This window comes from Zonotrichia albicollis, chromosome 3 (assembly GCF_047830755.1).
Source record: "Zonotrichia albicollis isolate bZonAlb1 chromosome 3, bZonAlb1.hap1, whole genome shotgun sequence".
NCBI lineage: Eukaryota > Metazoa > Chordata > Aves > Passeriformes > Passerellidae > Zonotrichia > Zonotrichia albicollis.
The window spans coordinates 54,852,959-54,867,027 of NC_133821.1; the positions used below are offsets into that span (position 1 = coordinate 54,852,959).

At 37.2% G+C, this 14,069-nt stretch overlaps 1 protein-coding gene across 2 annotated transcripts in view; it reads left to right on the forward strand.

The window, feature by feature from the left end:
- The window catches only part of MAP3K21 (mitogen-activated protein kinase kinase kinase 21), a 41,059-nt gene that overhangs the window by 12,161 nt on the left and 14,829 nt on the right, over positions 1 to 14,069 (forward strand). For both annotated transcript variants that reach the window (XM_074537491.1, XM_005487615.4), the window contains exons 2-4: positions 6,050 to 6,230; positions 11,144 to 11,292; positions 12,094 to 12,269. In XM_074537491.1, coding sequence (XP_074393592.1) covers positions 6,050 to 6,230; positions 11,144 to 11,292; positions 12,094 to 12,269 — 506 coding nt within the window. The remainder of the gene's footprint in view (positions 1 to 6,049; positions 6,231 to 11,143; positions 11,293 to 12,093; positions 12,270 to 14,069) is intronic.

Consider the following 14,069-nt stretch of genomic DNA (forward strand, 5'->3'; position numbering starts at 1 on the left):
AAGTCTCCTGCATATGTAATCACTGTTTAAAGGATAAAATTCCCTTCCCTCTGAACTTAATCCAGTGAGAAAATCACAATCTGACAGATTTTAGCTGCAGAGAGAGCAGAACCCATCCTGAGAGCCCACGGAAGAAAAGGAAGGTATTTAAGGAGTGCTGTTTCATGGGCAAAAGTATCATCTTTTTTATGGACAGAAGAGTTTCTGATGAGTTAATGTTTTCACTGACATATTTAAGTTGTGGTTTGCACACCTAATATTTTTTACTATGGTAATTAATCTGCAGTTTAAAACCTAGATATGGCTTCTACAAGCAATGTTGAAATTTTAATATCCAGTTACGATTGGAGCCAAATAACAATTCCAAATCATGGAGGTGGGTCTCTTAATATGGACAAGGTATTGTGTTTCATTAATTGAATATGCAGCATTTAATAAGGTTTCTTTCTGCCTGTTAGTCCCCAGATAAAGATGCAGGGTCACCCTGCTGGTTTTGTTGCATGTCGATTTAGTGAACTAACAGGAACCAGATTTGCTTGCAAACAGCTGGAGAGGGAACTGACTGGGTGCAAGGGGAACAGAGATAGTAGCAGCATTGTCTGGACAATCTCTATTTGCAAGTGGAGTTGTACAGCATAACAACTTTCTTTCCTTTATGGTATTCTCTAAGAATGACTTTATCATTGGTGGATATGTAGGCATTTGTACCTATAATCATAGTAACTTAAATTGCTGTAGTATTAAATAGCTTAGACTTGCAAAGCCCATGATAGTCACCTGTTTAGCAAACTGCAGATAAAGTAGCAAGAAATGGTTGGTAGCAATTGACTAACTTGGGAAAATAAGATTGCTTAATGTTTTATTTTTAGTACTAACAAAATAGGTAATATAAAGGGGGTGTAATAGAAAGTACAAAGATGATAGGAGGGATAGAATGGACTTCAGGATGTTTCTTTTTTAAGTATTAGAAGGTAGTTTGAATTCAGTACATTTAAACTACTGAAAAGGTGTTCCATCCTTTGCCTTGGCTTATCTCAGAATACCTTTTTCACTTAACTGTTTCATATGTATGGTAACTGAGAAAAGTCACCTGAAAACACTGGAATGCATTGTTCATGCAATGAAACTGACTTTAACTGTTTGAAGTCTTTGGATTTAAAAAAAAAAAAATCAACTGAAGTGTTGTCTTAAATGGGAACTTTGGCTAGATTAGTTGGAGAAATACAATCTATATGTACTAAGAAACAAAAAGAAAACACCACAGGAAATAACCTGCATTAAAAGAGTGGCATTGAAGAGCTTAGTTCTTGGTATAAGTTTCCTAGATGTCTTGCCCTAAATGTCTGTCCAGGCCTCCCTCATGCTTGCTGTAAATACTGCTTCTTAAACTATATTAACAAATAAAAAAAGAGAGAAGCTGAGGCAGGAATGTAAGCCTTTTATTTAGAATTATGCTTTAAACAAAGTTGGTGCAATTTCAATTAGTACTTCTGGTTCTTCTCTAGGCTTTCAGCTTAGTCTTGGAAGTAGCACTGTGGGTGTCATTCTTTACCTGAGTTTGGCAGATGTGCATCCCCAGGAATCTGGTTTGTCTAAATGTGCTCTGTGCTATTATTGCTGGCTTATTGGTCTATATGTAGGCTCTTGCTTATTTTTTCCTTTTCCCCAATAAAATTTCAACCCAAGCTCAAACAAACAGAGAATGCAGTTGTTGTTCAACTCTGGCCAGACATGGTTTGCTGCTTTATGTATATCTCACCTTTTGCTCACCTCAAAAAGGGCTTTACTGCCTGTGTGGAGAGTTTGGAGATGGGACTGATGGAATGGGAATGGCTCAGGAAAAGGAGTGGCAAATGGGAGCATTTGAGGGGCATTTTCCTGGGACCTGTGTGTCCTTTTCAAGCTTAAATTCTGTGCCTTTCTTGACTAAGATCACCTTGTATGGAAGCAGTAGTGGTGTGGCAAAGAATTGTTGCTGGGTCTATTTTAATTAGAGGAGCACTGACTTGGGAAGTACTGGCTGGCTCCATGGCAAAGTGTTAGATTTTGGTTTCTAAGAGTGTGCAAAACATCTTACCTGCATACTGTTACACCATGAAATATTTGCATTGTGCCATAAGATCAGGAGAAAAATATTCCAGCTATAACAATGATAATGCAGAAAGCAAGAAAGATTAATGGCAGTACTGCTTCAGGGACCATTAGGTTTAACAGGAATGTGTGTTTGATCTTGCTTCTTTTTAGAGAAGTGAACTCTGTTTTACACTGCAGAGTTCCGAAATCGGGATAGGAAAAAATAGGCAATAAAATTCCTTACCCCGATAGCTCCAGATCTAGAACTGAGTTTAGTCAGAAGTGTACCTGTAAGATGGACCAGCCAGAGCACACAGGAAAATATTTTGTTAAGAGCACCAGTGCTGTAGGTCTGCATTCTGTTGTTAGGTACAGGTAACTTCTGTTCTCATAACTTCTCTAAACCTTTGTTTAGCGTAGCAAAAAGGACAAGCTCTTCTGATTTTATCTATATAAAAGACATTTACTAGATCCTAACTATTCTATTTTCTATGTCTGCTTCAGTTCCTGGTATTGGACATGCATGTGCAGGTTTAGTCATTCAATATTTCATATGAGGTGTTATGCTTTGTAAAATTCTATTGATTGCTCCTTCTTTCTACTGAACTAAGCCTTCAGTGACTTTTAGAATTGAACTACTTGCACAGCTACATATAGCTTGCTAGTTTTCCATTAGCCAGAACAGCCAGGCATTTCTTCTTCCTTCATCTCTTTCTTATAGCTATAGATTTTATGATCTTTATGATCTTATGCAAAACTTGCATATATTTTAGTATGATGGTCAGTTCTTTCTTAGAGTGGGCACTACCTTCTGACTGTGCTGCCCAGGGAGGTGGTAGAGTCACCATCTCTGCAAATGTTCCAGAAATGAGTGGATGTACTTAGTGCTGTGGTTTAGTTGACATGGTGCTGTTTGGTCAAAGGTTGGACTTGATGATCTTGAAGTTTCTTTCCAACCTTTATGATTCGAAGTATCTTATCTACCACTTTTAATACCAGTTTACTGCACAGCACTTCATTTTTCTCTCTGACTTGCCTGGCTTTTATCTTTAACTCGTTAATTTATATTTCAGGAATTATTGAAAATAACATCTCTTTGTTGCCCTGCTGTAAATATTTCTGGGCATGCAGTGTCTCATATATTCAAGGAGTGCCTGTTATATGTCACCCAAGACTTTGCTCTGTGGTGTCAATAAATTTGTTTTCCCTTTGATCTCCTTGCTGAAAGGTAGAGTCACAAAGAGAGATGTAGTAACTCAGAATTTAGTTGAAAATGATGTTGCTGGTAGAAATCATATGCAACCCTAGACTACTTGGTCATTTTTTAATTTCTGGCTGAAATGTTTGGGATTAGGATCTGGGTAGAGGATTTGGCCCAAACTTTATCTCCTTCGATTTTGAAGCATTCAGAAAGGTAGTATCTGGTTTTGCTTATGTAAAAATGAACAGGGTGTTAGATAAATATCCTTATCCTATGTCCTACTTACATGTAAATAAGTAAGCACATAAGATTTTCCTGCATTTCTGCATACCTAATCTAATATGTGGGTGTTGGTGGGTTTTGTTTTCAAATAGTCTTTGCACATCTGAATATTTTGGGCTGTGCTTGCCAGGAGCAAAGCTAGAATGTAAGTGTGAGCTTCATTCTTTGTGGAAAATAAAAAGTCTGAAAAACATTGAAGTAAACCCAAAAGTGTTAAACTGGCTCTTGCCCAGCTTAACATTGGAGCAAGAAAAGACAATTTAAAGGTTTGCAAAAGGAAGCAAGGAGGATGCTGAGTTAACAGGGCAAACTGGTGATCACAAAATAGTTTCTCCCAGGTTAGCAACCAGCAAGGGCCGGGAAGCTGTGGAAGAGGCAGGAGGATGCTATAGAGAAGGTTGCTAGGCTACTCCAAGGTAAGCTCTTACAGAGTGCTACTCAGCTATGCTGAGCATTTTTACTGCCCAGCTGCTAAGCAATGTGTGTGTGGCATTGTTTGCCTGGCTACCAGCCGGAAAGGGAAGTTTGAACTGCTAAGAAATGTTGTCCCTTTGTAGGATGAAACTTGGTCACGTGCCAGTTATTACCTTTTGCAAGACTGACTGTTTTTGGTTTCGGTCACATTGACTGACAAGGAATGTCAGGAATTCTGCTGAACATGTTTGAAATAGAACAGCAAACAATAGGTCTTTGATTCAAGTATAAAAGTATAAAAACTTGCATGAATTTAACCTGTTCTGGTGGTTCTCATTGGTGAGTTCTTGGTTTGTCTGTACCATTTTGGCCTTCATTTTTCTTGCTCTGTTAAGAAGCTTATTGAAAAAGGAATGTGGGTTCTTTTCCTTTTATCTGGATTTGATGTAATTTTTGAAATATTTGTGAGAGTTAATCTCTACCAGTAAGAATTATTTCTTTCAATTGCAAGTGCAAGGTCATCAGTTTTTCTTCTGTAAGGGAGGGTAAGTCTTTGTTTGCTTTTTTGTTAATGGGTTTCCTGTACTGTGTTTTGCTCTACATACAGGTAGAAACCACACATTTATGCTTCTTACATATGGTTTAATTTTTGGTCTTTGTCCCAGGAGATCATTTTAACAGAAAGTTAAAACTGGCAGTTGCTCTCTCTCTCAAACAGTGACAGAGGAACTGAATATGGAATTGAAATTATGGTGTGTTAAAATTTTGATTCCTTTCCATCAGTTATCTCTCTGCTTGTGAGCTCCAACACAATTACCTTCTTCTGTTCTTGTAACACGGTTTCCTGAAGAGGTGCTACAACTCTGCCAATAATGTTGTCTCATGAACAAGTCAGGCACTGTAGGATGCAACAGCAAAAACAGGAGAACTTACTTCTTAACATTCATGGAAGGTGCAGTGTGTATAATGTAAAAGGGACTGGATCCAAGTCCAGTGGCCTGTTGCCAGCAGGGAACTCCTAAGGCAAACTAATTTCCCTGGCATAGTTTCCCAACTTTGTTCTGATTTGTGGCCCAGGGATTTTATGAAACTAAACAAACTTTTTTTTGATATAAATTCCCTATATCAAGTTGACTTGTGTGAATTTGTGGAGATGCTTTTTAAATCTATGATAAATAATAATATTCACATACCATGCCAAGAATTCCAAAGTTCAGAATCTTGTTGCAAAGTTCGCCTGTGTGTTGTGTGAATGACTGACACGTGTTTGATTCTCATCTGCCACTTTTACCCAGTGGTGTCCATTTCATGTAGTGAGAAACTTTGAACAATTATTATGTCTAGTTTGCTTCATTAACAAGGCATTGTTACATAGATTTTTGTTTGTAAATGTTTCTTTTCCTGGGGAATGGCTAGGAAAAGGCTTCTTGTCTGTTAACCATTCCTTGTAGCTGTGGTTCTGTTGTTTTGAGTACCCTGCTCGTGTCCATCCCCTCGCCTCTTTCAGTTGTTACAGGCTTTCAGAGATGAGTAGGGGCCAGGATGGGAGTGCACTATTAAGGATGGATTTTATACTGTGACATAATACTGCTTTGTTTTATCATTCTTTTATAAGAATTCTTAACATTTGGTTTTTGTTTGGTGCTGCTTCTGGTTTTATTATTCCAGAATCTTGTTGCAAAGTGGATAATTTTCTGACAGTCTGTCATCATCTGGGATTATTAGGATTCTGGGTTTACTTAAATTATTTGATTTACTTTCCATCTCCAGTGTATTCTTGTGCTAATTTAATATATGCTCGTACATAAAAATAATGATTTATTTTAATATATATTTTAGCATAATAATATATGCTCCTGCATAAAAAGCTCTTGACACTGTAGATGTTTCTTGCTTCTGTGGCTTGGAATAGCTTAAAATTATCAAAAAACATTTTCATGCTAATAAAAATTGCAATAATATTTTCTCAACACTAAAAGTAGACAATTATCTGTGCAATACAAGTTGTATGTGAAATTAATAACAGAAATGTATTTTTTTATTGCCACTGCATTAATTTGCAAACTCAATCTTTTGCAGTTTTATTGCTGGAGAAGATGGAGCATGATGACATTTGTAATAAAACTCTGAAGATTACAGACTTTGGTCTGGCTAGAGAGTGGCACAGAACAACCAAAATGAGTGCAGCAGGAACTTATGCATGGATGGCTCCAGAAGTTATCAAGTCCTCCATGTTTTCTAAAGGAAGTGATATTTGGAGGTAAGAAGTATTTCTGCTGAAGACTATGTTCAGTGGAACTGTGTTGAGGGTTTTGACAGAATTTTTTTTTGGTGGTTTGCTAGGTTAGTGCCTCAACATATGGCTAGTATAGCTCTTCTAAGAAACAAACACATTTTAAAGTATCTATTTCAGTTGTTATACCTTTTATTATCCATTATTTACAAACTGGGGGCAGAAGAGGGAAAACAAAGAATATTTTTTTTTAAGCAAGTTCTTAATATATTTGTTAGTTAATATACCCAAGTGTTTCTCTGGAGTCTTAATATAAATAACTGTATGCTCTTGATACATTATTGTATGATTGATCTCATTTTGGTCGGTTTATTTTAGATTAGATGTCTGAAAACTCTCACTCTGCTTAAAAATGGGACCAACCAATTATTGCTTTATATGACTGATTAATAAGGTTCAAACCAGAACTTTGCCAAGTGTTAATTTGAATTAATGCTGTTTTTAGGAATCTGGAATGGGGTTGTGTGTAAAAGTTGATATGAAGCTTCTATGTTTACAGAGATTTTGCTTCCAGTAGCTGGATTAAGGAAAGTATATTCAGCACAAATTTGTTTTAACTTGCTCTCTAATTTTAAAGGTGGGAAATGCCCTGTGTTAAATTTGTGAATTTCTCATTTAAGATGTTATTGTGGATAATATGGCTGTCACTAGTGATTCTGTTTTTGAGTGGTGTAGTGTGGGATACATGCAGTGTAGAAAGGTAATTTAAACTTTAATTTAGTTCTGGTTTGTGAGTGCAGAAAAGCAGTGATTGCACAATAGGCTCTAAAAGCTGCTGTGCCCCACCTTGAAAAATCTGCATTTCCTTTCTTTTTGCTATGTTTGCTCTGAAGGGTCCAAGATAGCTGTTTGGGGAAGGAAAGTAGGACTTTAATCTGTTTGCTCCTGCTGCTTTATGCATGTTCTGGATTGTATAATTCTTAAATAGGGTCCTGTTTTGCTTAAATGCATGATATTCTACAGCATGAAGTAATACTTTTGGTATTCTTGTGATGATTCTGTATCTGCACTGCTGTTTTGTGACACTCATTTGTCTTGTCTCTAAACCAATTCTGTTTGCATTAGTGTCAGTTGATGCCCAGTTGGGAAACATCTTTGGCCTCATTCTTTTTTTGGTTTTTTCCATTCTTTCTTACTTTTTTCTTTTTTTTTTTCTTTTGCGGGATGGAGGTTGGGTGTAGGCGTTTCCCTAATCAGCTGTATTCCATGCTTAATTACAGGTCCTGTCCAGTCTTGTTGCTGTGATTTTAGGTATCTGAGGGGGTATGCTTTGGTGCAATTATTTTATATTCTGCTGCAACATTAGTTTACATTTTTGGAACCTACAATATTTCTCTTCTTCGCCTTCTCTTCTGCACGCCTCTCTTGTAAAAATGTAAGTATTTAGTTCAATGATGGAAGTCTAACAGGAGAGGTTTTTAAGTAGAAAGGCTGTGTTTTGCAGTATAGTTTAGACCTTCTTAGCTTCTAAACATTTTCTGCTCGCTGCACCTTGATCTGTTCTGTTGCTTATCTTTACTCTTTCTTTAAAAGAAAAGCAAATAAAGAATATCGTGGTTACAGGAGTGGTTTTTGTTTTAAAAAGCCTTCAGGTTACCAATTTAAGTATATGGGTCTCTCTAAGACAGGAACACAAAATGTTTCAGCAAATTTCTAAATCTCAGTTACAGATACTGAGTGCTGAGGCTCTGAATGAAATCTGCATACCTCCTATTAGGAAAAAAGAGAGCAATTGAGGCTGCTCAAGTTGAGGCAACTTACACTTCCAGTTAGTCTTCCAGAATCTGCCAGTGCTTGGAAATGTTGTGGGAGTATTTTCATGCAGAGCCTTCCAAGCTTTATGTTCTCAGCTGTCATCCTGGATAGCAGAACTAGTGCTTTCCAGGCCCTGCACGTGTACCCTTTTGCTTTCCAGACCAGAGCTTCAGCTACTCTATTTATTTCACTCTGGCACATGCTTCCAAATTCCCAAACAAGAATTCTACTCTTCCAACCCTACCCTTCCATGAATCATCACACATTTCTGAGTGGTGTGTCAGTATTGGTTTTGCGTGGAGCCACGGATTTCCAAGTGCTGATGGTGTGCTTCAGCAATCGTCTTTAGAGTAATGTGTGTCCTGGTTGTACAAGCCCTTGGCAAAGCCAGGAAGCATCTACTGTAAAGCACTATTAGCAGTTGCTTTTGCCGGGAACATTTGTATAAATGTGAAGTGATTCATGTAGCAGTGCTTAGTGCTTAGTAACCTCTGCTCTAGAGGATGGATTGTAGAGTAAAATAAACTTTGAGAACCTTACCTTAAGATTTTCAGCTCCTAAAGTGTGTAAAATCAATAAGTTTTCACTGAAGTGAGACATAGTAAGGTTTAAATCATATTTGATTGAAGGAAAATTATTTTAATAATGAAAATACTTAACATAGTTTTGGAGGTGTATTCATTTTTGTGGTTTGAAAATATGTATTTCAATTACACGGTTGTGTCTTTGCCTTTTGCTGATTATGGAAAAGGGACATGGCTTTTGCTCTTTAAAAAACAGCTGTTTCTTAGAAGCTCAGGCTGTATGTGTAAGACAATTGTATGTGAGCTGGTGAAATTTAATACACTAAGTAGCTACTTGTGTAGCAGAGAGACTTAAAAAGTAGTTGTTTTCCTAGATAATGGCAGATTAGTACCTCCGTAGTAGTAGTTAAAAGCTACTATGCTGAAGTAGTTAAAGACTCCAGTGTGTCAAGACCATAATGTCTTTAGGCTTCCTCCTTGCAATTTTTCCCCCATAATGCTGGCTCTTGGTACTTGACTGCTTTCATTAAAAGGCTGTTAATGTGTTGGTCTGTTTAAAACTTTGCAACCACCTTCTTGGCACTGTTGAGAGCTCTTTAAAGTTAAAGGCTTGAATTGTAAATACAACTAAAGCTAATAGTGTGACAACTTTTTTATAACTTCTTTTTAGTTAATGTTTTGCTTATCTTCAGAGTTCATGCTAAAATATCTATGGAATAGTCTGAACAAGGAAATGTATTTAGAACAGTCTGTACTTGCTGAGAGATTTTTTTTTAATGCTTTCTCCAAAGACACAGATGAGCTGTAGTTCAAGAAAATTACTCCATCAGGCATAAACTGTGTATGTACAACAGGAAGTGTTGTATTCATGATGGTCAGAATACCACTGTTTTAAAGCAAATTGGAATTTAATATTTTAGCTTTCTTTGAGTATACAAGCAAATGCAGAAATTAGACTAGAAAAATCAAGAACAAATTGTTCAGAGGCCTACGACTTTTTAAATTCCTTTTCTTCTGGCTGCAGGTGCAGACTGTTTTCTTCAGCTTTTGATGAAGTGTTAGCCCTATAAATTTGTTCGTTTTTAAGATTTTACGAAATGCAAAAATTCTCAGACAAACAGACCATAGATAACAAAGTACTGCTGATATTTGTGCTGCTATTGTGTAGTTTGCTGTTTTATTATTTATTAAAGTGATGTTGTAAGGTGTTGTATAATAGACTGACTAACTTCTCATTAAGCAGATAGTGATAGAAAACCTTGACTGGTGTGTGTTCTTCTCTCTGTTTCATCTGACACCTCCCCTTGAGGTGTCATTTCTAGTCCTAAGGAGTGCATAGCCCTCACTGCCTTAGTGCAGAATGCTTTTCTTCTCATGTTGGAGAGTTCAGTCTAGTCCTGCAAAACTTGCAGGTGGTTTCTTTGCACACTTGGAGAGAAAGGCAAGAGCAATAGTTTGTATTCTGTTTTTTCCTTTGCCTGCTCACTTTACTATTCAAAAGCAGCAATAGGTTGTCCTTTGTATCCTTGTTCTACAGGTAGTGGTTCCCTGGCAGGAAGAGAAGTGGAGGGGGCATGGGGGATGAAGAAAGGAACAAAAACCAAATCCAGTCATAAAGTCCACATTGGGCTAACATGCTGAAAGGAGTAACTCCCACTTCCACAAAAATGACTGTGAAAGCTGCCATTTCAGTGGTGGTAGAATAGGAGCTCTAGAGCCACAGCAGCCAGGGTGCTGTCCCTGCCCTTTGTAGGGGCTTGAATAATTTGAATAAGCCAAGCACTGGGCATACAAACCCAAAGAAGGTAAAAGCAACACCCAGTTCTTCTTTGAATGGAAAGCATTGCAGAAGTTCTTATGGTTGTTGTCACTGTAATAGGAATTCCCGTGATTCTTGACTTCTGTACCTGACACTGAGAAAAGATCTCTTCATGCCACCACCTTTTGCTGAAAATAATGTTGTTTTGCTTGGATTCTGTGGGTGGAATTTTTTCTAGTATGGAGGAATTCCATGTGTGTGCATGAAATAATTTCTCAGTCTTGTTGTATCTTCAGCGGGATGTGACAAGTTCACTGGCCTTCATATATACATAATGGGATTAGAAATTCAAACTTCCAGATAAAGATGGGAAATTTCTGTAATTTTTACTACCACTTTTTAAAAAAAGAAAAAAATATGTCCCTCTAGGTAAATTACTGTGAAATATTTGGAAAGGGGAATGGCCTGAATGCTCTGCTGAGAATTTCTTTTTATTGTTTTTTGGTTTTTTTTGTGGGGAGAAGGTTGCTTGTGTTCCTGTCATTCAGACTTCCTATTGTAAGTCAGATTTATGTGAAGCTAGCATTTCTATAGAAGTGGCTTCAGGCTTCTATTTTGAATAAGAGTGTGAGCCAGTCTTAAAGTTGCACCCAATTTGCTTAATCGCTCTAACTGGAAAGGTGCACAATGACAAAAGTAGAGCTGACTTAAAGGCATTTCCCACCTTTGACTGGGAAATCCTCATGAATTTGAGTACCTGGTTGGACAGATACTTGTTTGTGTTTTCATGTATTCTTGTTTCTTTCTCAGAAAATAACTGTTTAAAAAATTACCTTTTGTAGCTACGGAGTGTTGCTGTGGGAACTGCTAACAGGAGAAGTTCCTTACCGTGGCATTGATGGCCTCGCTGTGGCTTATGGAGTAGCTGTCAATAAGCTCACTTTGCCCATCCCATCCACCTGCCCTGAACCATTTGCAAAACTAATGAAAGGTATCCACCTTGTTTCTTCTTATGTTTTTAAATAGTTATGTTTTGGGGGTATAAAATAGTCATGGGTTGCCAAATATGTACCTCCTTTGATAGTGTGCTGTGTACCAGGTATTTTGTTTTTCTTTACACAGCAATCTGGTGTCACAGAGGGTTGGTGTGTTTCTGAGGGAGGCATACAGTGTTAATGTTGCATATAAGTTTTTCAATAGCAACAGTATGGTTTGTGCTCTGATTTCACAGATTTTTTCTACTCTGAAATTGCATTAAATTTCATAAATTATGGGATACTACTATGGATTAATACAAGATGGATTAAAATCCCAAGAGGAACAATTGCAAATACCTTTTTTTTCACTGTTTCTTCATGAGTGTCTAAAACATTTTGGAAATATTTTAGAGAGAAATAAACATTGCTTGCTAATGGCTATTTCCTTGTGTTCAGTGAATTTTTCTACCTTTTTATTTATTTCTTCCATTCAATATTGCTAGTTTTGCTAATTCATTTAATTATTGGCGTTCATTAGCAATTAAGCTGTGGAATAATTGTTCGTTCATTAGCAATTTAGCAAATTGCTAAATTGCTAAAAATAGACCAAAAAATTACTATTAATACAAAAACAATCCTCTGAATACAAGTAGGTAGATGTCACCTCTGTAAATTGAGACAGAACTGGGGATGTCTTGCAGGTAAAGAGAACACATTAGAATTTGAAATGCAGTTGCAAGTAACTTGAAGTTCACGTAGCTCTTCAAAAAGTTCTGTGTGCTATTACAAACTGACGGGATTTTGATAAATTCTAGAATGCTGGGAGCAGGACCCTCATATCCGACCATCGTTTGCCTTAATTCTTGAACAGCTTACTGCCATTGAAGGGGCAGTTATGACTGAAATGCCTCAAGAGTCCTTCCACTCTATGCAAGATGACTGGAAATTGGAAATTCAGCAGATATTTAATGAACTGAGGACCAAGGAAAAAGTAAGTTGGTTTTTCCAATTGCATGGAAGTAAAGAGGGGTGGAAGGGTGCATGGAAGGAAAGAAGGGTATGTCTGTATTTATGTTTATGTGATACAGCAGTTTTGAACTTTTGAATTGTTGCTTACGAATGTACTCTTGCAAATATACACACAATTGAAAAAAAAAAGATATCCACACCTGTCTCCCCAAAGAAAAGAGGTTGTAGATCTGTAAATGTCACATTCTAGGCTCTTTTTAAAAATGTGTTATTTTTTTCTTGTATCACTTAAATTGGATTTATCCCTTAAGCTAATCTTTGACTGCGAATGTTCAGCTGCAGTTGAACGTTCTCCTCAGCTGTGAGAATGGAAAGCTTTTCATCCTGTTATGTGACAGTACCCCATGATTTCTTTTCCAAAAATGGAATTGTGCTTTTATCTCTCTTCTTGCTGAACAGACTGATCATATGGATGCCTTTCAATGTTGCAGTTTGGGACATATTCTTGCCCAAGATATTAGGAAGGTCAAACTCACACGTATGAATCAGCAAATCTAGTTTCTTTTGATTATTACTCAGATTTCTGTCACTGATCTTCTTTCCATACTCTCACATCACAATATGTTTGTACTAAATGAGTACTCATTGTCAATTCTCTTTGTTTTCTCTTCTACTCACTTCAATTTGGTTTTGACCACCCTGAGTTTTATGTTTTCCTTTAGACAACTTGATGAAGGTGACGGGTGGAGTAGGCCAGATGTGCTCAAACCCCTGTTAGAAATGCATCTGGAAGAAACAAATCCCTTCTTTGCAGGTGTTTCTTGCAGTATAATCCCAGTATATATTTGTTGTTATATTTCATGAAGTGATTGTAGACAAGGAAGATAGTAAATTGAGGTGCAGTGACTCGTGATGAAACTTTATAGAAGATATAGTTGCGAAGTTTGACAAAAGCAAAAACTAAACTCTTGTCTTTCAAGTCACTGTTTGTAGCCTTTGTCCTTCACTTGTTCTCATCAAATGTCACAAATGGCAGTGTGTGGGCTTCTGGCTAGTGTTGGGTGTGGCATTATGTTCTGTGTTATCAGCATAGTGGTATTAGGATTTACTGATCACCCATAAGATTGCAGTATCATTATTTATTTCCTATCTACGGTTTCTTCTACCCTCTGCATTTCCCTCTTCATTTTGGTTCACAGAAGTAGGTAAGTATGTGGTGTGCTCTGCTCTGCCTGCAGTAGGCATACAGAGTGCCAGAGCTGAGCTGTGTGCCTCAGGAGCTGTCAGGTCTCTTCCTTTGCAGTTGAGTTATAGTCCCTCTACAGAGAGTAGAGGCTTCCTTTTTTTACTTGCCGTTGGGTCACCAGCTACTGTGTTCGCTTGCCTCAACCTGCCATAGAACATAACTCTGTTTTTGGCCCCTCCAGCAACTGCTTAACCAACCATTTTCCTCCTTTTACTCTGAGAGCAATTGTAACAGGCCTTCCTGTTCAGGTTTTTGTTTATTCTTTGTTTTTCTGGAGGCATGAGTCTAGAATGAGATTTCCTATCCAAGAAAAATCTGACTAAATTAAGTCTAGAATTAAATAAGCAGGTGAAAAGGTTTTTGAGAAGAGTCAAATTTTGGGTGTAAAAGTAAGTTAAGCTCAGTTAGGTAGGGAAAATAATAAAATGAAATTTACTTTTAACATGCTAAAGTAAGTGCATCTCCAGAGGCATCTGCTCTAATGAGGTGCACTTCTCTAAGGTTCAAAACATGTATCTTTGACTTAGACAAGATTTTCATATATATGCAGGGTTTTAAAGTTTGTCATAGTATCAA